Source organism: Diceros bicornis, chromosome 18 (genome assembly GCF_020826845.1).
Source record: "Diceros bicornis minor isolate mBicDic1 chromosome 18, mDicBic1.mat.cur, whole genome shotgun sequence".
In the NCBI taxonomy this organism is placed as follows: Eukaryota; Metazoa; Chordata; class Mammalia; order Perissodactyla; family Rhinocerotidae; genus Diceros; species Diceros bicornis.
This window is the reverse complement of record NC_080757.1, coordinates 17,940,510-17,967,936: the sequence shown is the minus strand read 5'-3', so window position 1 is coordinate 17,967,936 and position 27,427 is coordinate 17,940,510. Positions and strand designations below refer to the sequence as shown.

Sequence of the window (27,427 nt, the reverse complement as noted above, 5' to 3'; positions counted from 1 at the left end):
CAGGTGGTGAAACTCTGATTAGAACTCAGGTCTGCTTCATTCCAAATACCAGACCATTACTATTAGCCACAAGAACAAATGGCAAGTAAGATTCTGAATATGTGACCCAAGAGACCTTAATTTTAAGAGTTTTTAAAGAGAATATTTAAGGAAAGGGATACTTTAAGAATTGAGTGTGAGATTTTTTACTGGAGAGAGATGAGCATCACAGAAGTGGGGTTGATAGAATGATCTATACCAAATCTGGTCAAAGGGATGTCAAAGAAGTTCAGTTTCACACATTGTTTGAATCTATTTTATTCATCTCTTAGGAGAAGAAATTTACATTGAGAATTCACAACCCCTCATAGATGCCCCAACTTCTCAAATTAAAGCTCCCCACAAAAATAAAGATGATATAATAGGAAAATTTTTTGGTGTTACTGAGAATTTGGTGTATTAACTTTAGGAGAAACATAGTAATTTAAAGGAATTTGGGACAGAGGAGAGTCCCAAAGAAACGGCATCTCTCTCAAGAGCTCTCTGTTGTAAGTGACACTTACTTAAAATCTGTGAGGAAAAATGAGAAACACTCTCATTCAACTTATCCCTCACAGAGATCAACTGGCTTTTATTACATAAAATTCAGAGAACAGCAGGGATAAGATGCACAGACAAGATGCTGAGCTCATAAACCTGATCAGCTTTTTGCTGAGGTGTTGAAGGTTGCTTCAAGTGTTCCTTGGGTTGCAAACAGAGCTGTGTGTGACATAAGTTTTTAAGAATGTTGACACCATAGAAGACAAGAAATACAAAGTCCAAAATTAGAATTCTCAAAGCTTGAAATGTTCTGTTATGGATAATGAATATCCATACGAATCTTGATCAATAAACGTTAAGTACAGATGATAAAAGTAACGATCATATTTGAAATTTTTATTGTCCTTTCTTATTAATCATCTCATTTGATCTTCAGTCCCCTGAAATGAGGCAGATATTTGAAAGTAATTCAAGCCTCTGGATTCTGTTGCTTTAAGAGACACAACTAATGCCACATCCCTCAGCTTACTAAAAGAAGGGTGACACCTCTCTAAAAACAGATTAACGGAGAAAACAAGAGTTGCTCAATTTGCACAACCTGCAAAAAAACAAAGTGTGCACAAATTTGCCCTTTGGTGTGCAACACTAGCAATCTATTTAAAAATCATTTGCTACATCCTTTCCAAATCACAGGAATACCTAAGAAGGCCTTGATGTTCTTAGCACATTTCTTCAAGTAAACCTAATTATGTTAGTGGCAGCAACATCCTGCATCATTCAACAATGCAAAGCTAGCTCTAACCTTATCTGAAAGTAGTTAGGATACTTATTTTTCTGCTTTCATCTTAGAAATTCAGAAACATTATGTGACAGCATCTATACCACTGTTCTTTAGCTTCAAGGCAGTTTAACATATGGTAATTAAGAAGAATCACATTTACTGGAGAGACCCAAAAAGAGATGTGAGCAAGATAATCTGTATGAGTTTGAACCCCTCTATTACTCCAAGGTCCAACAGCTCTTGGAAACAGAGAATGACAATATCCTTGTTTACTTGGCTTTGAGCAGTGCTTTCTCAGTGTAAGTCTAAAGAAACTACCCAGTTTCAGGAGTGATTAGAGGTGAGCACACAAGCCAAACAACAGTAATTTAGAGAAAAAAAAAAATCCACTCTAGATTTATCAAAAAGAAATCTTGATTTGAGCGCATCACAACCTCACCATTCCTGTTCATGTTCACTGTGCAGATGGACTCTTCAGTCAACTTGGTTAAGCATGGTTCCAATAAGGCCAAAGTTGAGAGCAGTTTCTTCCCCTCTATTCCAAGCCAATGACTACTGACTTCAAACAAGCACAAGTGTGGATAAAGGCACAAAAAGTTATCACCACTAATGAAAACACAAATGCACCTTCCACTCTGATAACATATCATTAACTTTTCTCCTTCATATTTGAAGGCCATAACACCCAAAAGATTCACTGGATGTAAACTTATTTGATCACTCTTTAAAAAATATTCCACTTTTTAAGGCTATATTCTCTATTCGAGGATCAGAAATAACCACAAAAACAGTATTAATTTAAAATCAGAGAGACATCTCATGCCTCTTTTAAATATTAATATTAGTCCTTTTACCTACCAAAGAGAAAAAAAGCCCTTAAATCATAAATGAATCCCTGATTTCAATCACTGGATAATCAATCATTCTAAATATGTTTGCCCATTTCTGTAGAGGACAAGCTCTAGATTTAAAAAGTATCATGGATGATAATTACACTTATTCAATGAGAATAAGGAAATTAAAAAATTTGGAAGGCAAAAAAATTTCATGAAATTATAACACTTGAAGTAGCACTTCTTGGTTCCAGGCTTTTAAAATACAGATAATTTCTGCTAAAGAACTGTTTCCAGAGCTACATCTAAACCATTCTATAAATCATACATAAGCTGGACAAAGATACCACCAAAGATTCAACAAATATTTGAATGCAAAAATCTTAAGTAAAATATTAGTAAACCAAATCCAGCAACATGTTAACAAATAATGCAAACAGCGTGAAAGGATGATTCAACTTCAGCAACTCAATATGTCACTGCATTACCAGGAAAGGGGGGAAATATTATTCCAATAGATGTCCAAAAAGCATTCAATAAAATTCAATAACTATATCTAATTTAAAAACATTTGCAAATTAGGAATGGTAGGAAATGCCCTCAACTTGATAAACAATCTATACCAGAACCTATAGCACACAATACACCTACTTACAAAACACAAGAAGCATTCCTTTTACAATGCAGAACAAGATAAGACCACTAGCATTGCTACTATTTAAAATTACATTAAAGACCTAGCCAAAGCAATGAGAGTTTAAACACTCAGGGACAAAACTTGTTTACAGATGATATAATGATCTATCATCATTATATAATGATCCAGAAAAGTCAAGAAAATCAACTAAAAATCTATTAGATATTAGGACAAAGAGTTCAGCAAGATGGTCTGCTGTAAAAAGCAGACATAAAGGTCTGATATAAAAGCAAATATAAAAAGCAATAGTTCTACTACACATCTACAGTGACTAATTAGAAAACATCACAGGAAAGAAGAACTCATTCACAAGAGCAACAAAAACTTCATGAAATACCCATAATTCACCTAATAAGAAATGTGTAACCACTATATGAGGAAAAGTGTAAAATTTAAATGAAGGACATTTTAAAAATAGTGAATAAACAGATACACATACCACATTCCTCACTGGGAAGGCTCATTTTGTAAATTTTGTTAATTCTCTCCAAAACTAATTCAGTAAAATTTGAATCAAAATCCCAACAGGATTTTTAAAAGTGGAAATTGACAAACTGATTCTAAGACTTATCTGGAAAATAAAATAAGCAAGAATAGCTAAGATATTAAAAAAACACAAAACATGAAGAACACTGAGGTAGGCCTTGCCATACAAGATGTCAAAATGTCCACTAAATCTATATTAAGTAAAACAGTGTGGTATTGGTATATGAACAGAAAAATACATCAACAAGACTTAACAGTACAGAAGTAAACCCCAAGTATCAGAATTTAATATATAATACACGTAGCATTTCAAATCAGTGAAGTGAAAATGGACTAAATAAATAAGGAATAATTGATATCCATATGGAAAAAAAGTCAAGTTAGATCCCCACCTCACACTGTAAACAAAGAAATTCCAGAAGTTTTAAAGAGTGAAATATTTTAAAAGTATAGATATATTAGAAAAAATATGAAAAAATACTTTGATAATCCTGGGGGGGGGGTGGGAAGAGTTTTTAAAGCAAGATACAAAACTGAAATCAGAAGAGAAAATACTGACCAATTTTTCTACTAATAAAAATTTAAAACTTTTATACAAGATGCAGTTAAAAGACAAGCAATAGGCTGGCAGAAAGTACTTTCGCCATATATTCAGAATATACAGAGTACATCAAAAAGAAAAAAACAAATACCAACAGAAAAATGGTCAGAAGTACAAACATGCAAATCACAGATGAAAAATGAGAAAAACCAATAAAAATATAAAAGGATGCTAAATCTCTATAGTAACATGGGAACTGCAAACAGAGAAGTGTTTAAGAGCAGAGGCCATGGAGTCAGACTGCCAGTGTTTGCATCCTGGCTGTATAATCTTAGACAAGTTACTCAACATCTCTGTGCCTCTTATCTGTAATTGAGGATAATACCTAATTTAAAAGGTTGCCAAGAGGGCCGGCCCCATGGCTTAGCGGTTAAGTGCGCGCACTCCGCTGCTGGCAGCCTGGGCCCGGATCCCGGGCGCGCACCGATACACTGCTTCTCCCGCCATGCTGGGGCTGCGTCCCACATGCAGCAGCTAGAAGGATGTGCAGCTATGACATACAACTACCTACTGGGGCTCTGGGGGGAAAATAAATAAATAAACAAAATCTTTAAAAAAAAAAAAAGGTTGCCGAGAAAAGAGAATGATAATATGCATAGTGCTCAAAAAACACCTGGCACACAGTAAAAAATCAACTGCTATTTAACGTCATTATTAATTTTACCAGGGTTGGTGAAGATATAGGGAAAGATATACTCTTACTTACAGCTGGTAAGAGCAAAATAGCAAAGCATTTTTAGAAGCCAATTTGGCAGTATGTTTCAAATTTTTAACACATACATATCATTAGACCTGGAAATTCCACTGCTAGAAATTTATCTAAAGAAATGTTCCTGTGTGTATATATATAAAGATATATGTATCAGGACTTTGAGTGCAGCATTGTAAGAGCTCTAGATTCCGAGACAGGAAATGCTGGTTCCAGTTTCAGTTCTACCAATAACAAATCATGTAACCCCTGTGCAAATCACTTCACCATTTTGAGTTTTTTAGTATATGACTCTACAAAATGTGGATGACGACTTGCCCAATCTGCCTCAGAAGAATACTTTTAGTGGTCCCCAAAGTGTGGTCCCTGGACCAGCATCATCAGCATCATCTAAGAACGTGTTAGAAATGCAAATTCTCTAGCCTCACCCCAGACCTACAGAAGCAGAAACTCTGGGGGTGTGGGGAGCAATCTGTGTTTTAATCAGCCATCTAGGTGATTCTGATGCAAGCTTAAGTTCAGAGATGAGCACATGTGAAATCACTTGGATAACTACAGAGCAAAAATTAAAGAGTACTATTATCATTACTAATTAACACACACAAAAAACTGTTTCCACCTTTCAATTTCACGAAAAGGTACATTTTGGATCATCATCTCGATATGTTCCTTTGTCGCTGAGCTTAAGCTTTCTAAAGCACTGATGTGAAACTAGGAAGTCAAACTCACATATGAAACCAAGTAAATAAATACAGGTAGTTTAGGTCAAGGCTAAAAAGCTCAAGGCAACCTCATTAACAAATCGAGCCATTCTCAAGCACCTAAGTTCCAAGACTTTTCATCAGGGGTTTTCATAACGGGAACACTGTTTTTTCTCTCTCTCTTTTTTTTTTGTGAGGAAGATCAGCCCTGAGCTAACATCTATTGCCAATCCTCCTCCTTTTTTTTTCCCTTTTTCTCCCCAAAGCCCCAGTAGATAGTTGTATGTCACAGTTGCACATCCTTCTTAGTTGCTGTATGTGGGACGCTGCCTCAGCATGGCCGAACAAGCGGCGTGTAGGTGCGCACCTGGGATGCAAACCCCCGGCCACCAGTAGCGGAGCATGCGCACTTAACCGCTAAGGCGTGGGGCTGGCCAGGAACACTGTTTTAACGGTGGCCTTTGTCAGCATGTTATCTAATAATTCCTGATCCTTCCCTGAACTTTCTAAGACACACTTTCTTTTCTTTTCTTTTTTGTTTGGAAGATCGGCACTGAGCTAACATCCACTGCCAATCTTCTTTTTGCTGAGCAAGATTAGCCCTGAGCTAACATCTGTGCCCATCTTCTTCTATTTAGTATGTGGGATGCTGCCACAGCATGGCTTGATGAGTGGTGCATAGGTCTGCGCCCGGGATCCGACCTTGCAAACCCTGGGCCGCTGAAGCGGAGCGAGCTGAACTCGACCACTACACCACTGGCAGGCCCCAACCTATTTCTTGATAAGCTATTTGTTTGGCATATAACAATAACACTAGAAAAGGCTTGGCCCCTTGCTTACCACTTCTCAGGGACTGAATGCTGGCTCTCTAAAAATAATATAGGCTACCATATTTTTCAGAAGTTCAGATTTTTGTTTTATTAAAAAGCATGTTTTTAAATAAAAAACACCCTTAAGGGATATGGAACTTTTCAAGATCATTTCATAAGTCTGATCGAAGACTCTTGAAGTTTGATCAGATGATGCTCTGGGTTGCTCACATATTTTTTTCAGTAGGATTAACACTTATGACAGTAACTATTCTTTGTTTCGGTAGTGAATTCAATCACTTCTTAATGTTCTTCATCGATACATCCAAAATATCACCATATCTGCTGAGTTTTATACAATGGCAAGGGGACACTTCAACCTAATAATGATGATATAATTCCCAACAAAATACGGTAATACCCCAGCTATTCTCTAATTTCACCTATATATAACACAGTTAAAAATCAAGAAATTAGAAAGAGCCTGTGAAATCACCAAAATAGGTGTCCAAAGGCCATACTCTAAAAGTCATGAACTTTCTCCACAGGAGAGCCCCGAGGATCTCCCTGTGGCCTTTTTACTCTGACACAGTTCTCATAGGATTTGTTACTTGGTTTCTAAACCCACAGCAAATCTGAGGCAGCATATGAGAAAAGGGAAAAAGGTCTTATGAACAGATCCTCAGCAGTGACAAGAGAATCACGTGTCAAGGTGCCCCCTCCTCCAAACATACACTTAAATTTTTTTGAGTGAGTCTTCACTTAGAACCCTAAATCTTAATCTTTTCGTTGCTCCCACTAGTCATTGCTATTTACATATTTGGCACCACAAGGAAATGTTCACACTAGTCGAATTTCACAGTACCAGGCCTTAGAAACAATACTTCTCTTTAGGAAGGAGATTCTTTACCTTTTATGAGATCACATTACTTTGAAAATCTGATTTAAAAAATATATTTATCTACCCAACATTTTCATATGATCTCAATGAGTTCATGGACCTTCTGAGGCCAATTCACAGAACTCCAGGTGACCATGAACCCCAAATTAAGAACTTAACGCATTAGGTGCCAAAAATGCTTATATTTAACAAAATTTTGGGTTTTATTCCAAAGGATCCTTAAAGATTTTTAAACGATGATGAACTGGGCAACACTATAAATGCTATGTAAACATGATGGCTAAAGCAATACTAACAAATATACTTTAGAAGAAATGAATATTAGCAAATCTCTTTTAAGGAAAAAAAAGGTAAAAGAGACAAAAATGGAAGAGAAATATTCTGCAAATTCTTTAACAGACTGTCTACCTTAGCAGCAAGATTCTTAGTATAGCAAATGTTTTTCACTACTAAGTTGAAGATGTCAGCAGTTAAAGATAATTCCTAATATTGTAAGTCTCAAAAGTGACCTTGCAACTACTAAGGCAGAACATCATTTTTATAGTGGTTAAGAGCACTGGCCTAGGAAACAGATCTGGATTCTAAGCACAGTTTTGTGATTTACTAGCTATACGGCCTTGGGCAATTACTTAATTTCCGTAAGCCTCAGCTTCAAGATCCCTAAATAGAACAAATTAGTTCATAAGGTTGCTGTGATGGTTAAATGAGATAATATACTTTAAACTCTTAGTACAGTGATAAGCGGTCAATAAATGGCAGCTATTAGTTATTGTTTTATTTCAATTAACTCATTTTTTATTTTTTTATTCATTTTTTTTGCGAGGAAGATCAGCCCTGTGCTAACATCTGCCAATCCTCCTCTTTTTTTTTTTTGCTGAGGAAGACTGGCCCTGGGCTAACATCCATGCCCATCTTCCTCCACTTTATATGGGACGCCTGCCACAGCATGGCCTGACAAGCGGTGTGACGGTATACACCGGGATCCGAACTGGCGAACCCTCTGCGGCTGCCATGCACTTAACTGCTTGCACCACGGGCCTGCCCCTCAAGTAACTCATTTTTTGCGTAGGGATTTATAGCGTGCAAAGTGTTACTGCACATATGATCTCTTACGGTCCTCTGGGGTAGGAATCACTGTATCTTCATTTTTTTTTTTTTTATAATTTTATTTATTTATTTCTTTTTCCCCAAAGCTCCAGTAGATAGTTGCATGTCATAGCTGCACATCCTTCTAGTTGCTGTATGTGGAACGAGGCCTCAGCATGGCCGGAGAAGCGGTGCGTCGATGGGCGCCCGGGATCCGAACCCGGGCCGCCAGCAGCGGAGCGCGTGCACTTAACCGCTAAGCCACGGGGCCGGCCCTGTATCTTCATTTTACAGTTTAAAAAACTGAAGTCAAATGACTTACCCAAAGACACTAATTAGTAGGAAAAGAAATCTGGACTTATTTGATTACAATAGGAAGCAAAAGTCAAAACTCCTTTTGCCCTCAAAAGCTTAGAAGCTCTGCCTTTTAAATTTTGTTAATCTTTTTTAAAATTATAGTTAAATATATGTAAAATTTGCCATTTTAACCATTTTTAAGTGTATAGTTCAGTGGCATTAAATACATTCACATTGTTGTGCAACCATCACCACCATCCACCCCCAGAATTTTTCTTCTTCCTCAAATGAAACTTTACTTATTAAACTCAAACTTCCCACTTGCCCTGCCCTGACCCAGGGCAACCAGACTACTCTAGGTACCTCATAAAAGTGGAATCATACAGTATATGTCCTTTCTCACTGGCTTATTTCACTTAGAATAATGTCTTCAAAATTTATCCACGTTGTAGCATTTGTCAGAATTTCCTTCCTTCTTAAGGCTGAGTAATATTCAGCTGTATTACATACCACATTTTGTTTATCCATTCATCCATCGATAGACATGTGGATTGCTTCCACTGCCTTTTTTTATTCTTAAAGTATTGTTAACATTATTATTTTGAGATTGATTATCCAGTTTCAGATTATTCACTCTTCTCCTTCTCTTTCACCCCATTTGTCTTTTTTTTTTTAAAGGGAAAACACAAGTAAGCAGTTGATTTAATTCTGTAGAATTTACAGTACAGAGCAGTAAAATCACTTTTTTGAGGGCTTTTTATAGGCGCTCCACCATAAATCAACTCAAAGGAAAAAACGCTGAAACTCAAATGAGTTTAATTTGATTTGGTAGGAGAGCAAACCATTAACTGAAAGAGTAAATTAGATGTAAGATTATCTATATATCACTTTACATGCTATTTTTGGGACCTTTAGTAAGGGATAATGGAAAGTTTCTGTTGTTGGACATTCAACGAAAAAAATTCTTCAGGCTGACCTGGGAGGGAGACACAGCTGCTTAAGTGCTGGGAGTCTGGGAAAACCTCAGTAGGTGACTCTCCTGAAGCCACCCTGGAGCACTAAAACACTAAGAAGACCAAACTGCTGCTATCTAAAGTAACCCTAAACCATTCCACTAGTGCAAGGATGCAACTTGACTAGATGGAGTTCCTCTACTTGCACTTTATAACTGCGAGGTGAGATTAACCACAAGCTTCAGCACACAGTTCTCAGAAATAGCTCAACCACAGTGGAAGGGAAGGACGACAACTCTAGAGACTTCAAAACAGTGACGATTTAAAGATGTGCTTGAATCTTGCACTTTAGTGAATGAAGGTGTGCATGCAGGCTTGTCATGTGAGCACGTAGTACTACAGAGGGAGACAAAAAGAAAAACAACTCAGCTACCGAAATCCAGTTTTCTGAAATAATTCCAGACTACAACCAGCGGGAGAGAAGAATGGACTGCCTTTCTTTGTGTGAACGGCTTGTAACAGAAACCTATGGTCACACGCAAACTTATTTGAAACAAAAAACCAAAACAATAAACAGGAGAGCTTGATCACCAGCAGGACCCCCAAGTGAGTCCTAGCGTTTCCGGCTGGCGGTTCAGAGGCTACAGACCGCCCTTCACCCCCAGTCTCCCGAGTGCCATACAGCTCAGCTGTCACTCGGTCACCACAGACAACCTCCCCGGGACGACTCCACTTTCAGATTCCCTCACAGTTTACCAGAAATCCTCGCAAAAGATTCTTCTGTCCGCCCACCCCCCGGGGACACTTTCTGCTCCCAACAATTACCCCACACCTCCACCTCACTATCCCCCCTTTCGCCCTCGCTTGCTGGCTCCCCAGGATGCTGCGAAAAGCGTCTGCTGAAAAGCAAACTTTCCGAGCGTTCGCGGAGGGCGGGAGGGCGCGCGGCGCACTCACAGCTGGTTGATGGCGTTCTGCGAGATGACCGCGTTGGCGGAGAAGTAGGGGATCATGTCGGGGCTACCGAGGCTGCAGGTGCAGGCGAGGGGCGCCTTCCTCTCGCGGGCCAACGTGCTCAGGGTCATAGGGTCGGCTCAAGGCACACAACTCCGCATCTTGGCCCCTGCCGGCTCGGGCACCAGGCGCTCCCGTTAGGCTCCGCAGGGCCGAAGTGCGGGCAGAGCCGGTTCCCGGCGGCCAAACTGGGACCGCCGGGTCGCGCGGAGGGAGCCGCCGCAGCCCTGGGGCTCGGCTGTGGAGTCCCGGCGGCCGGCCGCCGCCAGCAGCCAGCCCCAACCCGCGTCCGGGGCGGGGCGCCGCGGCGGGGCGGGCCGGGCCGGCGGGGAGGGTCGACCCTGCCGACGCCCCGCCCCCGACCTCGCGGCACCCACCGGATCCCGCTGCGTGCGTCCCGGCCTGGGGCGCAAGGGTCGGCCCCTATACGTCGCGGCTTGGGTGAAGGAGTGAAGCGAGCCGGGAGTGAGCAAGAAAGGCTCGCATTTCTTGGGAATGTTTCACCAGCAAGTTCCTGCCTCTTAACCAGTTCTATACATTGAACCTTAAACAAACCCCATTTTTCAAGTGATCTTAAAACTTTAAGAGGCCGAACATTCACAAATGCAACAAATATTTATCAACCGCTTCCTATGTGCTACGGCCTGGGGAAATTCAGAGATTAGCTGGATTTTTCTTAAAGCAAATAGTTGAAGTTATGATGAGACAAAAACCTATCTACTTTGTTGATAACATCTGCTAACCTTTATAAATAAATTTATAAAGGGCTTTCCTAACCATCCTCCAAACTAAGGATTCATAGCCTTAGCTGCACATATGAACCACCTGTGGAGATTTTAAAAATTTCAGGGCCGGGCTGTACCTTAGACCAATCAAATCCGAATCTCCTGAAGTTGGGATCTAGACGTCAGTATTTTTCAAAACTCCAGGGTGATTCCAGTGTGCAGCCATGGTTGAGAACTATTGTGCCAAATGATCTAAAGAGGAAGAGAGGCTAAAGATTATATCCTCACTTTACAGATGTGAAAACATTCAGGGTCTAGCCAGATGACCTCCTTTGTAAGTAATGTCACTTAGATAAGAACCCCGGTTTTATGACTCCTGATCTAGGGCTTTTCCCACCAAACCCTATTCCCTGATGCCTTTATCATGTTCCTAACAACTCACTGAGCAGTGCCTCTCACCTGACCAGGAACCAGCTCTTTGTAAAATGAGAATCTCTTTTCTCTCCTGCACGCAATGTAGTGGCTTACAAAAGGGGCTGGCCCAGTGCAGGCACTCAATAAAAGATAGCTGCCATATCTCTTGCCCTTCCAGTCTCATCAGAACAAATATTTTCAAGCATCTGTATTTTCAGCTTTTCAAAATACTTAACTAGGGGCCGGCCCCGTCACTTAGCGGTTAAGCGCCCGCGCTCAGCTACTGGCGGCCGGCTTGGGATCCTGGGTGTGCACCTGCCCCACGGCTTCTCTGGCCATGCTGAGGTGACGTCCCACATACAACAACTAGAAGGATGTGCAACCATGACATACAACTATTTACTGGGGCTTTGGGGGAAAAAAAAAGGAGGAGGATTGGCAATAGATGTTAGCTCAGGGCTGATCTTCCTCACAAAAAAAAAAATTACTTGACTAAAATGTATATCAGTAAAGCTGCCTTAGGAATTCCAGAGCAAGACATTAATTTTTTTTTAAAGATTTTATTTATTTATTTTTTCCCCCAAAGCTCCAGTAGATAGTCGTATGTCATAGCTGCACATCCTTCCAGTTGCTGTATGTGGGACGCGGCCTCAGCGTGGCCGGAGAAGCGGTGCGTTGGTGCGCACCGGGGATCCGAACCTAGGCTGCCAGCAGCGGAGCGCGCACTTAACCGCTAAGCCACGGGGCCGGCCCAAGACATTAATTTTTAAAAACAATTTCACCATCGAATTATAAGAGAAAAGAGACTAAAATTAGGAAGAAGTCACTTTAAGACTCAACGTATGTGAGAATTGAGAAGAAACATCTTTGTTTTATACAAATTTTCAGATCTCTTTTCCTATTGATTAGTTTGGCAATTTTCAAAACATTAATAATGAAACAATAATCAATCTAAACTATAAATTCTATGCCTAAAACCAGAATCACTCTTTTGTTCGTTGATCCTTCAATAAACCTTAAAGTTGTTGCCAAGGTACTGAGCGACTTGAAATATTGCAAATTCATGCTGGAAATAGGTATCTTAAGTTTCCTATCGATCTGGTAATAAGGAACCAGTTGGTAAGTGAAAAGTTAATGAAAGGTCTGGATCTTGGAGCCCAGTTCATCATCATCTTCATCCATCTCTAGGAAGGAAAATGTTTGAAAGATTTATTCAGGCTGTGTCAGCAGGCACCCAAATGGCAGTGTAAGAAAAAATCTGCTGATACACCCCAAAATAAATTGCTTTAAATATCTGGCAAACTTGCCAGTTTGCAATTTCTTCCAGGCTATAATTTATTACAGCCTTCTGCAATGATCAAAAAAAGGCAGCAGGCTATTTAGAATAGCACTATTAAGGTGAGTCCAGTTCCTTTCACGACACAGCAGAGATGGGATTTTATTGAAGTCAACACTAAATGATGCCGTTTAGGAAAGATGATGGCACGGTAATCATCAGTATCTGTCTGAAAAAGAAGTCAGCAGGAAATGTATCTTACTCAATTCACACAATGTCTCTAGCATTTAAAAATGCTAGAGATAAAGATTTCATAAATATGTATACTTGTCTTTTATAAATAGGTTCCTATACTGATACCCCAGAAGTGCATAGCCCTTTGTTTCCCCTCAAAAGACCTCTGTCAGTGCCTGTTCAGCGAAACAGACTATTTTAACATCCCCATCCAGGCCTTTTCAAAAGCTTTTCCAAGTTAAATTCTTGCTTTGAACTATAATATAGGAAATTGGGAAAGCGCTAGAACATGCCTCTTGGTTTTTTAAGAAAAAGACTAAATTATCTTTGCAAACTGGGGTACTTTTAAGAAAATAGTTCTTTCTGCTGCTGTCTCTTTTAAAAAGTTGAACAAATTCCTTTTCTTTTCACAATTGCAGAGTGTCAAAATGTCAATCAATTTAGTTTCAGCTCAATTTAATCCTTTACTCTCCACTGTCAGGAAACAAGCCTCTGGGAAGCAAGCTCTCTGTACCCAAGCATCTAGGAATTAAAAAATGATTCCAAATTAGATTGAGCAGCATGAAATAAACTAAGCTAGTTTTCTACTCCACATGAAGTCAGAAGGGGCTTTCTCTAAAAAAAATCTGCACAAAGGCCCTGAAGAAAAATTGCTGCATTTCTTCACACTCGACTCTTCTTTGAGTTAGAAGATTTGAAATTAATTTTGTCATGTCATTTGCTGACCATCTCAAAGCTCAGAAATATGAATATTCTAAAACGTTAATTTGGCTCTTGACAGCATTAGTTACGACGTAATTAAATTTTTTATAGAATTACATGTTAAAAGTGCCCCATAGCCTAGTGGTTAACTTCGGTGCACTCTGCTTTGGTGGCCCAGGTTCGGTTCCCAGGCACAGATCTATACGACGTGTCGGTGGCCACGCTGTTGCAGTGACCCACATACAAAACAAAGGAAGATTGGCACAGATGTTAGCTCAGGGCGACTCTTCCTCAAGCAAATAGAGGAAGATTGGCAACAGATGTTCGCTCAGGGCGAAGCGTCCTCAGCAAAAAAAAAAAAAAAAAAAAATTTAAAGTAATAGCTGTCTCTTGTATCCACATCCATAAGGTACTTCCATTACTATGTCTCCATGTGTCCCTCCATAAGGTATGAACACTGTAACACCAGAGACTTATGGGCTGACCTAACTGTATTCCAGGACAGTCACAAAGGTGTACTGAAATGTGAGTGAAGGACGTGGACATGCTTTTGCTGCTGTAACAAAATTTCAACATGGGTGGATCACCTGAACTGACGGTAGCTACTGAGTTAAAAAGTGACAGTGCTGGTTTATAGTGCCAAAAGCAGAGGACCTAAGTTCTAGTTCTAACAAGACCACTTAATAAACTAAGATTCTGGGCAAGTCACTTAACTTCATCTGTAAAATGGGATAATAAAACCCTAAGGAAATGTTCCAAGATCTGTTTTTGTGAGAGTCAGGAATCTTAGGAAGGGAATTTCATCCAATCTGGAGATCCTGAAAAATGCATTTAATCAACTTAAGATAAACAGTCATCTAGTTCAAAGCAGTAGAACCCAGCAGTTAAAAATCCTAGCCTTGGAATTAATAGGCTAGGTTTGAATCCTAGTGCCACCGTTAGCTGTGAACTTCAGATAGTTACTTAATCTGTGGCTCAGTATTAGTACCTAATTTATGAAGTTATTGTGAGGATTAATTAAGTTAATACATATAAAGTATTTAAAAGAGTGCCTGGCACAAAAACTGCTCTTTGGACTTAATGGCTCTGTAAGCTTAAGAGAGCTAAGAGAAAGGTTGAGGAGACTGCCCTTCAGGAATAAAATCAGAGAGCTGGAGTCTCCAATGAAGAATCTTAGATCAGAGTGCATGACTGTAATAGATTTTTTTATTTAAAAAATTTTTTGCTTTTATAACTCCTCCATGTATCTTATCTTTTGACTGTTCCTCTGACATAAAAACTCTTAATAGGGAAAAGACATATGTGCTTTTCTTCAGATCATTAAAAAAGCTGTGTGTGTGTCTGTGAGTGTGTGTGTGCACACACATGCGTGTGTGTTGAGGGGGCAGGGAGACTCTGAAGTCTGTCTGGTAACCTTAAGGTAAAGTCCACTGTTTATTCACTGAGAAAATGAAGATGTTGATTAGAAATAAACCTCTATGCTCCTTTCCGCCAATCTGAAAAATAGCTAAAAGGGGCAACATTAAAATGGCAATGAGTCTAATATCAGAAGTTCTAGATTCTAGTTACTTCGTCCATGGACAAACCTTAATCCGTCCCAGCCCTAGTTTCTTTAATCTTAAAGTGGAGATGGTAATGTTTACCTCACAGTTTTGTTAAGATACATAGACAAAAGTGCTTTATGAACAAGACAGCACCAAATTTTCATTATTATTATCATCCATAAATTGCCCAATCAGCTTCCAATAACAGGAAGCTAGTTGTATTTGTTTGTATTTGGGGTGAGAAGTTGATGAATGAATGAAAATTAAAATACATACAAACTTCCCCTATATACCACCATTTCATCCAGGAAGTCTTTACTATCATTGTTTGTTAAGTAATTAATTACATTAACTCAATATTGCATCTGTAGTAATGTGAGATCTGCAGTGTTCACTGGATTTTTGTATTTTTTAAGCTTTGAAATAATAGTATAAAATTATATAACTTTATTTTTTAAATACCTAGTTATAAGAAAGAATGATTATACCAATCAGAAGACCTATTTGTATTTTTATGTTTTCTCTAAGGGTGTTTCTCTGTTCTAGAGAAATAAATAGTAAATTAATTCCCTGAGTGTCAAAAGGGAGAAAACCAACACTTTAAACGGTTACAAAACAAAAAGCCTGTTACCTGGAGTAGCACAACATTCTGTCTCCTGTTAGTCTGTAAAACGGTAGCATAAAACTCTCAAGATAATACGCCTAATTTTCAAACTTGTTGCCCAGACAGCACCAAAAGTATCTCACTACACTTAGTCAACGGCACTCTTCATACAATACAATAAACCAAACTCTGTAAACAAAGGCTCTTAAAAGCAATCATGTTTTGCAATCACCATGTGGCTAACAGTTTTATTTAAAAGAATATCTGACAATAGTTTTTTTTTTTTCAATTTTATTTATTTATTTTTTCCCCCAAAGCCCCAGTAGATAGTTGTATATCATAGATGCACATCCTTCTAGTTGTTGTATGTGGGACGCGGCCTCAGCATGGCCGGAGAAGCGGTGCGTCGGTGCCCGCCGGGGATCCAAACCCGGGCCGCCAGCAGCGCAGCGCGCGCACTTAACCGCTAAGCCACGGGCCGGCCCTGACAATAGTTTTAAACACTGGATCGAATAATGTCACTGAGCCTTTACAGTCCTTTCCAGGGAACTTCCCACATAAGAGCAATGGGGAATACTGAAAAGATACGCATATCAACTCCATGAGAGGCAATCTCTAAGGCATTTATCCCCCTTGGTCTTAACCACCATATGCTCCAGTAGGAAGAGATGCTGAAATGCTGCTTTCTTCAGGTTACAAAAGCCCCACACTCTTACTGTTTAGTAAAAATAATAGGCATTTATAGATGACTTTTCACATCCAACACACCTTACAAAACATTTAACCATTTAATCCCCACTGCAACTCTTTAAACATCTTATTTTTTAAACTAGTTTTTAAAAAATAATAAAAGTAACACATGCTAAATGAGTAAAACTTTTTTTTTCCAGTATTCAGAAAGGCAAAATAAAAGTCACTCTTCTCATCCCCATCATCCTACTCTCAGGGGTGATTGTTAATATTTCCAGAAACTTTCCTTGCATATGCAAACATTAACATATTGTAGCTGGCCTTAGAAACACACATGCACACAAGCATAGAATTATATTATACATATTGTTCCGCTTCTTCCTGCCCCACTTATCACTATATCTTGGACATTTTTCCACGTTTATATAGATTTACCTCATTCTTTTAAAGGAGTGCATAGTATTCTATTTTACAATTACATATAATTTAATAAACAGTCCTCTGCTGATGGTCATTTAAGTTGGTTCCAATCTTTACCATTATAAACAATATCACTATGGACATACTTTCATACAGTCTTTGTGTATACACGTGAATATATTTGTTAGGTCGATACCTAGAGGTGTAATTGGCAGTTAAAATATTTTAAACATCTTAGGAATTGATAGATATTATCAAATTGCCCTCATAAAAGGTTTAGTTTTTTATTTTCCCATGGAATCTTGGTGTCTCCTCCTACGCTGTGATCTATTAAATTAACTCAGGGCCCAAGATTCTCTTCTATACCCCATCTTTTACATACTACATTAAAAACTAAAAATATATATATATGTTAGAAAAGTAAAACATGCTTACTGAGAGAAACTAGAAAAACATACTATATTACAAAGAAAAATATTATGAAGAATTATATTATGGATTATTGATTTCAAAGAATTACTTAGACTATAACAAAATATGTGACACAAACTACTTTGAAGATAATATAATTGTTAATTCAGAAGATATTTTTAGATCTTGTTTGATGCTAATACTGTTGAACATATTATAGGTGAATGAGCTAAATGTGGCTTTGAGTGTCTTGGAATGGGGTGAGACAGAGAGAAATGGCAAGTGAGTGAATTTGGGAGTAATAAAAAATGGAGGCTAGAGGAACTGAGAAAGTCTGGAAAATAATAACAATAACTAACATTTACTGAGCTGATATTCACCGTGTACCAGATCCTCTATTAAGATTTTACATACAATATATCACTTACTCGCACAAACAACCTATGATTCTATTACTATCTTTATGAGGCTCAGAGATGTTAAATAATTTGCCTAAGGTTCTATAGTAGTATTTCAAACCCAGCCAGTTATCCTGGCTCCAGAACCTGTTTCCTTAACCAGTACTCTACACTATCTCCATGATGAAGGAGATTCACTACAGAACAGGTTAAGTCTGAAAAGGTCTATTGCCAACAGAAAGAACTCCTTAAATATCTACCTTACTGCACCTAGTGTTTTCTTCTCCACTTGATCCTAGCTATGCATAGCAGGTCCTGACAATAATAGGGACCTAATCCAGTACTAAATATAGCAGTAAGATGATCTTTCGGCTGCTGTATACCATCTTCTTGCTACCAGATCCCTTAGAACTCTGCATTTCAAACTAATATTCATCAAAAGACATTTTTCAAAGCCCTTATTCTATAGATTTTGTTTCCCTAGTTTTTTTACACAGCATCTTACATGAAGGAGGCATTTAATGTATTTGTGGATAATGATGGCATTATCATCTTATTTGATGTTTGAAATAAACCTACTAGCTGGGCAGGTACTACCATTCCTTGGTACAGTTAAAGAAAAAGATGAACCAGACTAATATCTAGGTGATAAGAAGCCTAGACTCCAGGCTCAGATGTGTCCAATTCATCCTACATATTGTTGACAGATTAACTGAACTCATTTGGACTAATCCTGAATACCTGTATGCCAGGCAGTTTGTTAGATACTGATTATCAAAATGAATAAGAGTTAAACACTTTTATAATAATTCCCTACTCAAAATCTCCAAGTAGTTCCCTATTCCCTTTCAGATCAAGCCCAAACTCTTCTTTCTAGCCCTCAGATCCTCCTTAATTTAAATCCTAACATAATCCAGTCATTATGGCATATCACCCTCAACCCAATTCTATCTCCAACACAGTTATTTTTCACCCACTCTTCCAAAACAAATCTTTGCTATAATTAGGTGGTATTCTATCTTGTCCTCCTATATCTGAGTCTCATTCTCCTTTCTGTTCAAGTTGTTCCCTCTCTGAGACCACGTTTATCCAGCCTTTCAAGTTATCCATGCATAACATATATTTCAAGGTCTGGTTCAATTCTCGGCTCTTTCAATAATTAGAAACTCTATAGTGTTTTCACATCCATCCTCATTTGATTCTCATTATAATCCTGTGTATAGGTAAGCAGGGCTAGCTGGGATTATCAGCTTCATTTTGTAGATGAGGAAACTGAGGCTCAGAAATTAAGGGACCTGCCCAAGTTTACATAGCAAGTGTCAGAGCTAGGATTTGAATTTAGGTCTTCTGATTAAGTACTGTGATCAATTCCTGGTTTATAGTATGCTATGACACTTTTCTAACTCCTTTGGCATTTAAAATCTATATTGTTATGCAAGGTCTTATTCTCTATTTTATGCCACATAACTTCTCTCTCTGCTAGAGCAAATCAAACACAGTAACTCTCTTTTGCGGACTTCATAGAGCCTACCACACTGCTAGGCAAGTCATAAGCATTAAATATATTCTGGTTGGTTGGCTGATCCTTTATACCATACCCCACTACACTTTTCTTAAGGCTTGACGGAATCAATACATTAATGATGGAGGTTCTCTCTCCCCGGGAGCTCACTTCTTCACATCCGGTGTAGGGAGAAGCCCCTAAGACTCCTTTTCACGGCCTCATCTTTCTCCTCCCGCCTCTTGCTCTTCGGATAGTTGCCTCCTTCACACAGAGAATCCAGTAGAGGACCTGGAACACAGCCTAGTAGGTAAGGGCTTTATTTTTATTTTCAAGCCTGCCCTAGACTTTCAGGAGCCAAAAGTTCAAATCGCAGCAGGATTGATTCAGCCCTTTCACAAGCAATTTAGTACTATGCAGTGTGTTTAGACTGGTCAAGTTTCCAGGCCCTGGCTGAGCAGCATCATTATCTCTCCAAGCTTTCACGTATCAGCTTCCCTGGCCATATTTTACTTTCCACGTCTTTCTTCTCTGAAATCAGATGGATAAGCAAAATCAAATACTTACACAATTATACACTTTTCAACAACCATGTCAAATATCTTCAAATTTAAGTCCAATACAAGATGTTTGTTTTCCTCTCTGGGTTAGGCAAAACCAAGAAGTATGCAAAAGCTTTACCCCTCAATCCTTAGAAGAAAGGGGGCACTTTGTATCATTCTTCGGCCAGTACCTCAACTAACTGAGAACAGATAACAGTGTTGTCAGATTCTATTCTCCACCTCAGCTGGATAGCCAACTGGACAACAGACTTAAGCAAATTGAAAAATACTTTGCCAGGGGAAAAGAAAACTAAGTAGCAAATCCTTCTTTTAATTTTTAGTTGTGTAATATTTCAAACATACAGCAAAGAACAGATAATGGACAGCACTATTACCTTCTAATGTTTTACTCTTCAGATTGTAACAAATAAAACTTTACAGTTGAAGTCCTCTGTGAACTTCTCTATAAGCCTTTCCCCTCCTCCCTCCTATACATGTAACTACTCTCCCAAATTTGGTGTTCATCTTTCTATTCATGTGCTTATATTATGAATATGGCATATTTTTCTTTAATGTAAAATTTAGACAATTATAGTTTGTAACGCATTGAACCTTTTTTTATTTCTTAAGATTGCTATATATAAGACACATAAAACAAAAAATTTTTTCCTGCTTAAACAGTTCTAATCCAGGGATGAATAAATGAGTAGATATGTGATAAAGCCAATACACCAAATGTTCATTGTGAATCCAAGAGAAGTATGTACTTGGGTGTTTACTGTATAATTCTTTCAACTCGTCTGCATGTGTACTTTTTTATAATAAAATGTTGGAAAAACAAAACAAAAACCTCTAATTCATATTTTGTCTAAAAATCTCACTGAGGAAGGATATTAACCGGTTTCAGATACTTAAGGACCTAATGTACTTACAGAAAACAATAATTAGGCTTGATAGTCTAATTACTCTTTGAGCTCTTGCTTTATGGCATCTAACAAATAGAAAGAGAAAAGACCAGTTCCTCTAAGACTTATCTTCACATAGTCACTTCTTATAAAGCAGTTATTTCAGCTTTCACTTTTCGATCCTTTTCTGGAGAGTTTATGAAATCACTTGTTTATAATCCACTTCTCATCATGACTTAAGCTCAAAGATGGAAAACTATTTATAGTTGACAAGCATTCCTAATAAAATGAGTATATAAAACAATAGGAGAGAAATACTTTTGAAAGTATTTCTCTGAAAGATTTTTTTTTTTTTTTGTGAGTAAGATTGGCCCTGAGCTAACGTCTGTTGCCAATCTTCCTCTTTTTGCTTGAGGAAGATTGTTGCTGAGCTAACATCTGTGCCCGATCTTCCTCTATCTTGTATGTGGGGCACCACCACAGCATGGCTTGATGAGCAGTGTGTAGGTCTGTCTCTGGGGATCCGAACCTGCAAACCCTGGGCCGCCAAAGCAGAGTGCGCAAAGTTAACCACTGCACAAACTTAACCACTACGCCACTGGGCTGGCCCCTTTTGAAAGATTCTTACAGTCCCCTTCACAAACCTTCTAAATTAACTTCTGTTATCTCAGGAAAATGCTCTGCTACAAGCTGATCATGAGAAGAACTAGAACAAAAGACATTCACTATTAATAAAATACCACTGTGATATAACATTTATGCAATAGTACTTTGCCTACTATTTGAGGTATTTTTATATTTGTGTATTATTTATGCCTCACAATAAGCATGCTAATTTTTTTTTTTTCTTTGTGAGGAAGATTAGCTCCGAGCTAACATCTGTGCCCATCTTCCTCTATTCTTTTTTTGGGGGACGGGATGCTGCCAGAGCATGGCTTGATGAGACAGGCATAGGTCCATGCCTGGATCCGAACCCTCAAACCACCGGGGCCACCGCAGCAGAGCGCGCGAACCCAACCACTGTGCCACTGGGTTGGCCCACTAAATTTTTTTTAAGGAAAAGGAACTGAGTCTCAAATAATGAATGTATTTGTTCAAGGTGATGCAACCAATACAAACATAGGTCTTTCAACTCCAATGCCAGTGCTCTTTCCCCACAACTGAGAACAATGGACTATAAATCTTTTTGTTTTACCGGGATTTTAAAATTACTACATTACCAGAAATTATGTTATTTATTATTTATTTGTAAAGTACTTCACCTTAAGTGGTCTAATTTAATAGTAATTACTCCTTGAGGCTGATGTTTTCACAATTTAATAGGTCAAGTAACAGACTCAGAGAAAACTAAGCTTGAATGCGGACTGTTTAATGACAGCAAATTGTCGTTCAAAAGGAAGGTCTTCAATGAAAAGGATTGTATTGAGTTAAAAACAGCAATTCCATATTGAGAAATGAAAGATATTACTGCCTCAACACAATTCTTAACAAAAATTTTTAAAGAAAAATTATTTACTTATTAAAATTAGATTAAATTAATCATTTAGATTAAATTTAAAAGTATGTCCAAGCTGATTTTTAACAATTGAACCAATAGGAAGACATACTAAGTGACTGTTGAAAATAAAGTCCTTAGTGAAATTTATTGATTACCTAAAATCACTTATAATTATAGTCCTTTTCATGTCATAAAAAATAAGTTTTGGGCTTTAAGTGAGAGCCTGGTGACAGATTTAGCTAACACTGAATGAATTACAATTAAAGAAAGTCATTTTCTTCTTATATTATTACCAGGAGTAATTTATTCTAGATACTGCTGGAACAGAGGTGAATGATTTAACAGTCAATTAAATTGTAACAAAAACATAGCTCCCCTACCCTCCATTCTGAAACTCTTTGTAGTTGAATGTAATCCCAAGTGGCACCTAAATACACATTTAAATCTTAATTTTTTTATGAAAAAATCCCATCACTAAAAAAAAGAACAAAAGCACACAAATACATGCCTTTCTGGGCTATAAGATTAGTCTTCTTTGTAAAGATGCAATCCCTGCTTAGAGGCATCTTAATTCTCCACAGCCAGGCCTGCCCGGTGGCGCAGTGGTTAAGTGGGCGTGCTCCGCTTCAGCGGCCCAGGGTTCACAGGTTTGGATCCCGGCCGCACATCGACCCACCACTTGTCAGGCCATGCTGTGGCGGCATCCCATACAAAGTAGAGGAAGATGGGCACGGATGTTAGCCCAGGGCCAATCTTCCTCAGCAAAAAGAGGAGGATTGGCATCGGATGTTAGCTCAGGGCTAATCTTCCTCACACACACAAAAAATAATAATTCTTCACAGCCACCCATCTCCAAAGGGCCATACTGATATTGGACTATATTGGGTGATGCTGCTTGAATGATGGACGTGTTCGATGTGAACATTAAGTTCACATCTCTGAAGGAGTTCAAATTTTCCTCTGCATCAAAAAAACATAAGGAGGAGCCATGTTTCCCCCCAAGGACCCCTTTTCTTAATTTCAGAGGAAAGACAGCTTTAGTCAATCAAACCAAAGTGTTAACTACAAAAGAACTGTTGCTTACACTTTTACATGGGCATAATAAGAATCTAGAGAAAAATCCTATGATAAAAAAAGGAACAGAAGAAAATAGAATATTAAATTTCTTATACTTAACCTTCAAAATAGGGCTTTCCAAGTCCCTTCCAAATATTAACTCATGTTTGGACATACACTATACTTATTATTCATATTTTACAGAGGGGTAAACAGAAGCATACCAAAATAGTGAATGCCAACACTGCCAGGCACTGTGTTAATACTAGGTATTCAAAGAAGTATGAGGACATATAATTATATACTAAACAGCTCACAGTAAAGCATGGGAGACAGATGAGCTATATAAAAAAATGGCCCTCAGCCCACCATACTACCCAATGTTCTTCCTGAGTGGCGTGCTCTTTACCGGTCTGCATTTGCAGATGCACTCAACTTGAAAAGCCTATTCCTCTCCTCCTCTCATCACCACCCAAAGCTGTCTGGTTAATGCTTTACTCAAGAACCCTTCTATAAAAGTTATAAGGGTCTTAGTAATGGTAAAAAACACTTATTGAGCATGTACTATGTGCTAAGCATTTTGCCAAACTAAGTAAACGACTTATATCTCATTTCATCATCACAGCAATTCTCTGAGAATTGCTAACCAGCTTCTACTTTTAAAGGATTTACTGGATTAACTGACAGTCTCCAATTCTCTCTGTAAAGCATCCTGTCATTGTAGCAGAGATGCTCCTAACAGGTTACTCCTCTCTAGTACGCCCACTCACTTCTGCTTTTAAAAGTTGTATGCTTATAAAGAATCTGTGTTTGTTTTAAAAATTGTTGATGCCCACTGCACTTCTTATCATAACTATATAATTTAATTAAATATTATGTAAACCACTTACATAAACACAAAAATAAAAAGACGTTATTTGTATGAAAATGAACTAGAATGTTTTTGCAAAACCTAAATAAAGGATAGTTACTTTAAAAATTGCTGTTGAATTAGGTGTGGCTAAGAGGACTGTAAAAGACTGAAGGAAGTTTAAATTTCTAGAAGGATTCTGTACACAATTCTCTTCACAATTGCCTATAAGTTCTCACTCTATAGAAGTCAAAACAGGAAATTAAAGACAATGCATGCATGACGGGTGTGGATTATACAAGAAAAACTAGAAATCAGAGAATCAGAAAACCAGGACAATCCCACATTTCATCTAATTCTAAAATCCAGGTTCTTAACCAAAACTCAAAAGGCACTCAATAAGTTTACAGGGTAAATGAATGAAAAGAGAAACCTCTCCATGGGAGGTGATATGTGATGAATGGATGAATGGAATGTTAACAGACAGAAAAAGGACGGGAAAGGACATTCCAGAAGAAGGTAGAAAAGGCTTTAGAGTCAAGAGTATACTGAGTTTGAATTTGAGTTCTGTGCTGTGTGATTTGGGCAAGTCACTAATCTCTTTGTGACTCAGCTTCCTCATCTGTAAAATGAGCAGCAATAATTCCCTGGCACTGTTATAACGATTAAATGAGATAATGAATATAAACCATTAATGTGGTGCTTGAAGGCATATGTACAGTTAACTTTAAGAGGATAAAAGGCATGTTTAGGGAAGGGCAGATAGTTCTTTAAGGCCTGAATAAAGGGTACAAGGTTGAGTGGCAGGAGGTAAGACTGGAAAGTTGGACTGGGATCAGTTTTTAAAGTTTTTAAAACGTCACCAAAGTCTAGATCATTCTATAGGCAATGGAGAATAATGGGAGACTTTAAGTTGGAAAGTGACAGGAACAAATCCAAGTCATGTCTGAGGGTAGGTGGAGGATGTATTGGCATGATGATCAGTTAGACGCAGACAGATCATGTTAGGAGGCAATAATTCAAGCAAGAAGAGGGCTTAGACTAAGGCTGAGACAGAGGTTATGAATAAAAAGGGGAAAGTCTGAGATAAAAACAGACGTATATTTTATGTAACCCCTTCTGCCCTCAACGAATCTATAAATACAGAATTAAAGTCCCTTATAAAGCCATTAACATAAATCCTGCCACTAAAATAAACTCTATATTACATTACGCAAGCTTTTCAAATTTAATTAAAATAGGTTTTGCCAAATGGTAGAGAATACCCAGATGATAAAGCCTGTAGTATCATCACGGAATAAAAGGATCAGTCTGTTCCAAATCCAGCTTAAACCTGATGCTTACTATTCCTACTTGGATGTTTGTTTAAGAAGTTATTTTCACTAATTTAAAATGATTTTGCCTGGGGCCCGCCCCATGGCTTAGCGGTTAAGTGCGTGCGATCCACTGCCGGCGGCCCGGGGTTCGGATCCTGGGTGCGCACCGACGCACCGCTTCTCCGGCCATGCTGAGGCTGCGTCCCACATACAGTAACTAGAAGGATGTGTAGCTATGACATACAACTATCTACTGGGGCTTTGGGGGAAAAAATAAATAAAAAAATAAAATTATAAAATGATTTTGCCTGTACTAATTCCTTGTTTCAGTCTATAACATTTTTTTATTTGTTCTTTCATCAGCAAGAGGTTCTGGAGATAGAAGTGACAGTCTTAGGGATTGACTGAACGTGGGGGGAAGAGTCAGGGATATGAAGTTTCTAGCTTAAACTACTACATGGATGGTGAGGTCATTAATAAGGAAAGGAAGAAATTTTGGAAGAGAAATTTCATAATACAATAAAGATAACCATAGAACATACAAGATTTGTAGGCAGTTAGAAACAAGGGTTCAAAGTTCCAAAATAGACCTGAAGTGGATACATAGATTTGAAAATTCTTGGCACACAGGCAAGAAGAATGGGGTAGATGAGGTCACCAAAGGACGATATATAGACCAGCGAATGGGAAGCCACGAGTACTCTTGAAATTATATGCAAAATTAAGTTGTACGCACACATTTTTCTGATAAAAAGGTCTAGTGTTTTAACCAGCTTTTCAAATGACTCCATGTTCCCCAAAAGGTTGAAAATTTCCCTTTATGCTATAAAGTAAAAGAGGCAAGGATGGTTTCCCAAGGAAAATTAACTTTTAAGAGATGGACAGGGAAGAATTGCCGGTGAAACCAATTGGGAGGCTATTGGCAGAGGGTATAAGCAGAACCAGCAAAGAATGATGGTAAGAAAGCCAAAGGAGGGGCCGGCCCGGTGGCGTAGCAGTTAAGTGCGCATGCTCCACTGCGGCGGCCTGGGGTTTGCAGGTTCGGATCCCGCACAAGCACCGACCCACCATTTGTCAGGCCATGCTATGGCAGCATCCCATATAAAGTAGAGAAAGATGGGCACAGATGTTAGCCCAGGCCTGGTCTTCCTTAGGAAAAAGAGGAGGATTGGCATTGGATGTTAGCTCAGGGCTGATCTTCCTCACACACACACAAAAGAAAGCCACAGGAGATGGGAACTGCCCAGAAAAAATGGTCAATAGTGTCATTTAAGATGGGAACCAAAACGTATTCACTGGTGATCTTAACAAGAGCAGCAGTTTGAGGGCCGGCGCTGTGGTGTAGTGGTTAAGTGCGTGCGCTCTGCTGCTGGCGGCCTGGGTTTGGATCCTGGGCTCGCACTGATGCACTGCTTGTCAGGCCACACTGTGGCAGCGTCCCACATAAAGTGCAGGAAGATGGGCATGGATGTTAGCAAAGGGCCAGTCTTCCTCAGCAAAAAGAGGAGGATTAGCATAGATGTTAGCTCAGGGCTGATTTTCCTCACCAAAAAAAAAAAAAAGAGCAGTAGTTTGAGTGGTGGAGGGTGCAAAAGTCAGGTTTTATGGGTTGAAGAGTGAATGGGAGTTGATAAAGGAGGCATTAAACATTTCTTTCAAGAAATCAAAATAAAATTTTAGTTTGAGGTGAAAGCAAGGTTATGAAATGGTACTTTAAAATATTTTAATTTCTTTCAGTCTGATAAAAACCTGACCATGTTTACAAGATGAGGGAAACAAGCCAGTAGAGAGAAGTAAAATACATATTTAATCCAATGACTAAGTAGGACATTGTCACAATAATTGATCTTGATCTGCAAGCATTTTTAACTTAAAGGATACAATATTTAGAGTCTAAACACCAAGAAACAGAAATATTTTCACCAAAATTTTAGATGTCAATAAGACCATTAGA

The 27,427-nt window shown here is 38.5% G+C and overlaps 1 protein-coding gene across 6 annotated transcripts in view; it reads right to left on the bottom strand.

Annotated features, from left to right (window-relative positions):
- SSH2 (slingshot protein phosphatase 2) overlaps positions 1-27,427 on the bottom strand; it is a 250,320-nt gene that overhangs the window by 93,338 nt on the left and 129,555 nt on the right. For 2 of the 6 annotated variants that reach the window (XM_058560181.1, XM_058560185.1), the window contains exon 1: positions 10,331-10,613. The exons of the other annotated variants lie outside the window; for them this stretch is intronic. In XM_058560181.1, the coding sequence (XP_058416164.1) occupies positions 10,331-10,458 (128 nt within the window). In that variant the 5' untranslated portion in view covers positions 10,459-10,613. Of the gene's footprint in view, positions 1-10,330; positions 10,614-27,427 lie in introns of those variants that run through there. 6 annotated transcript variants of the gene reach the window in all.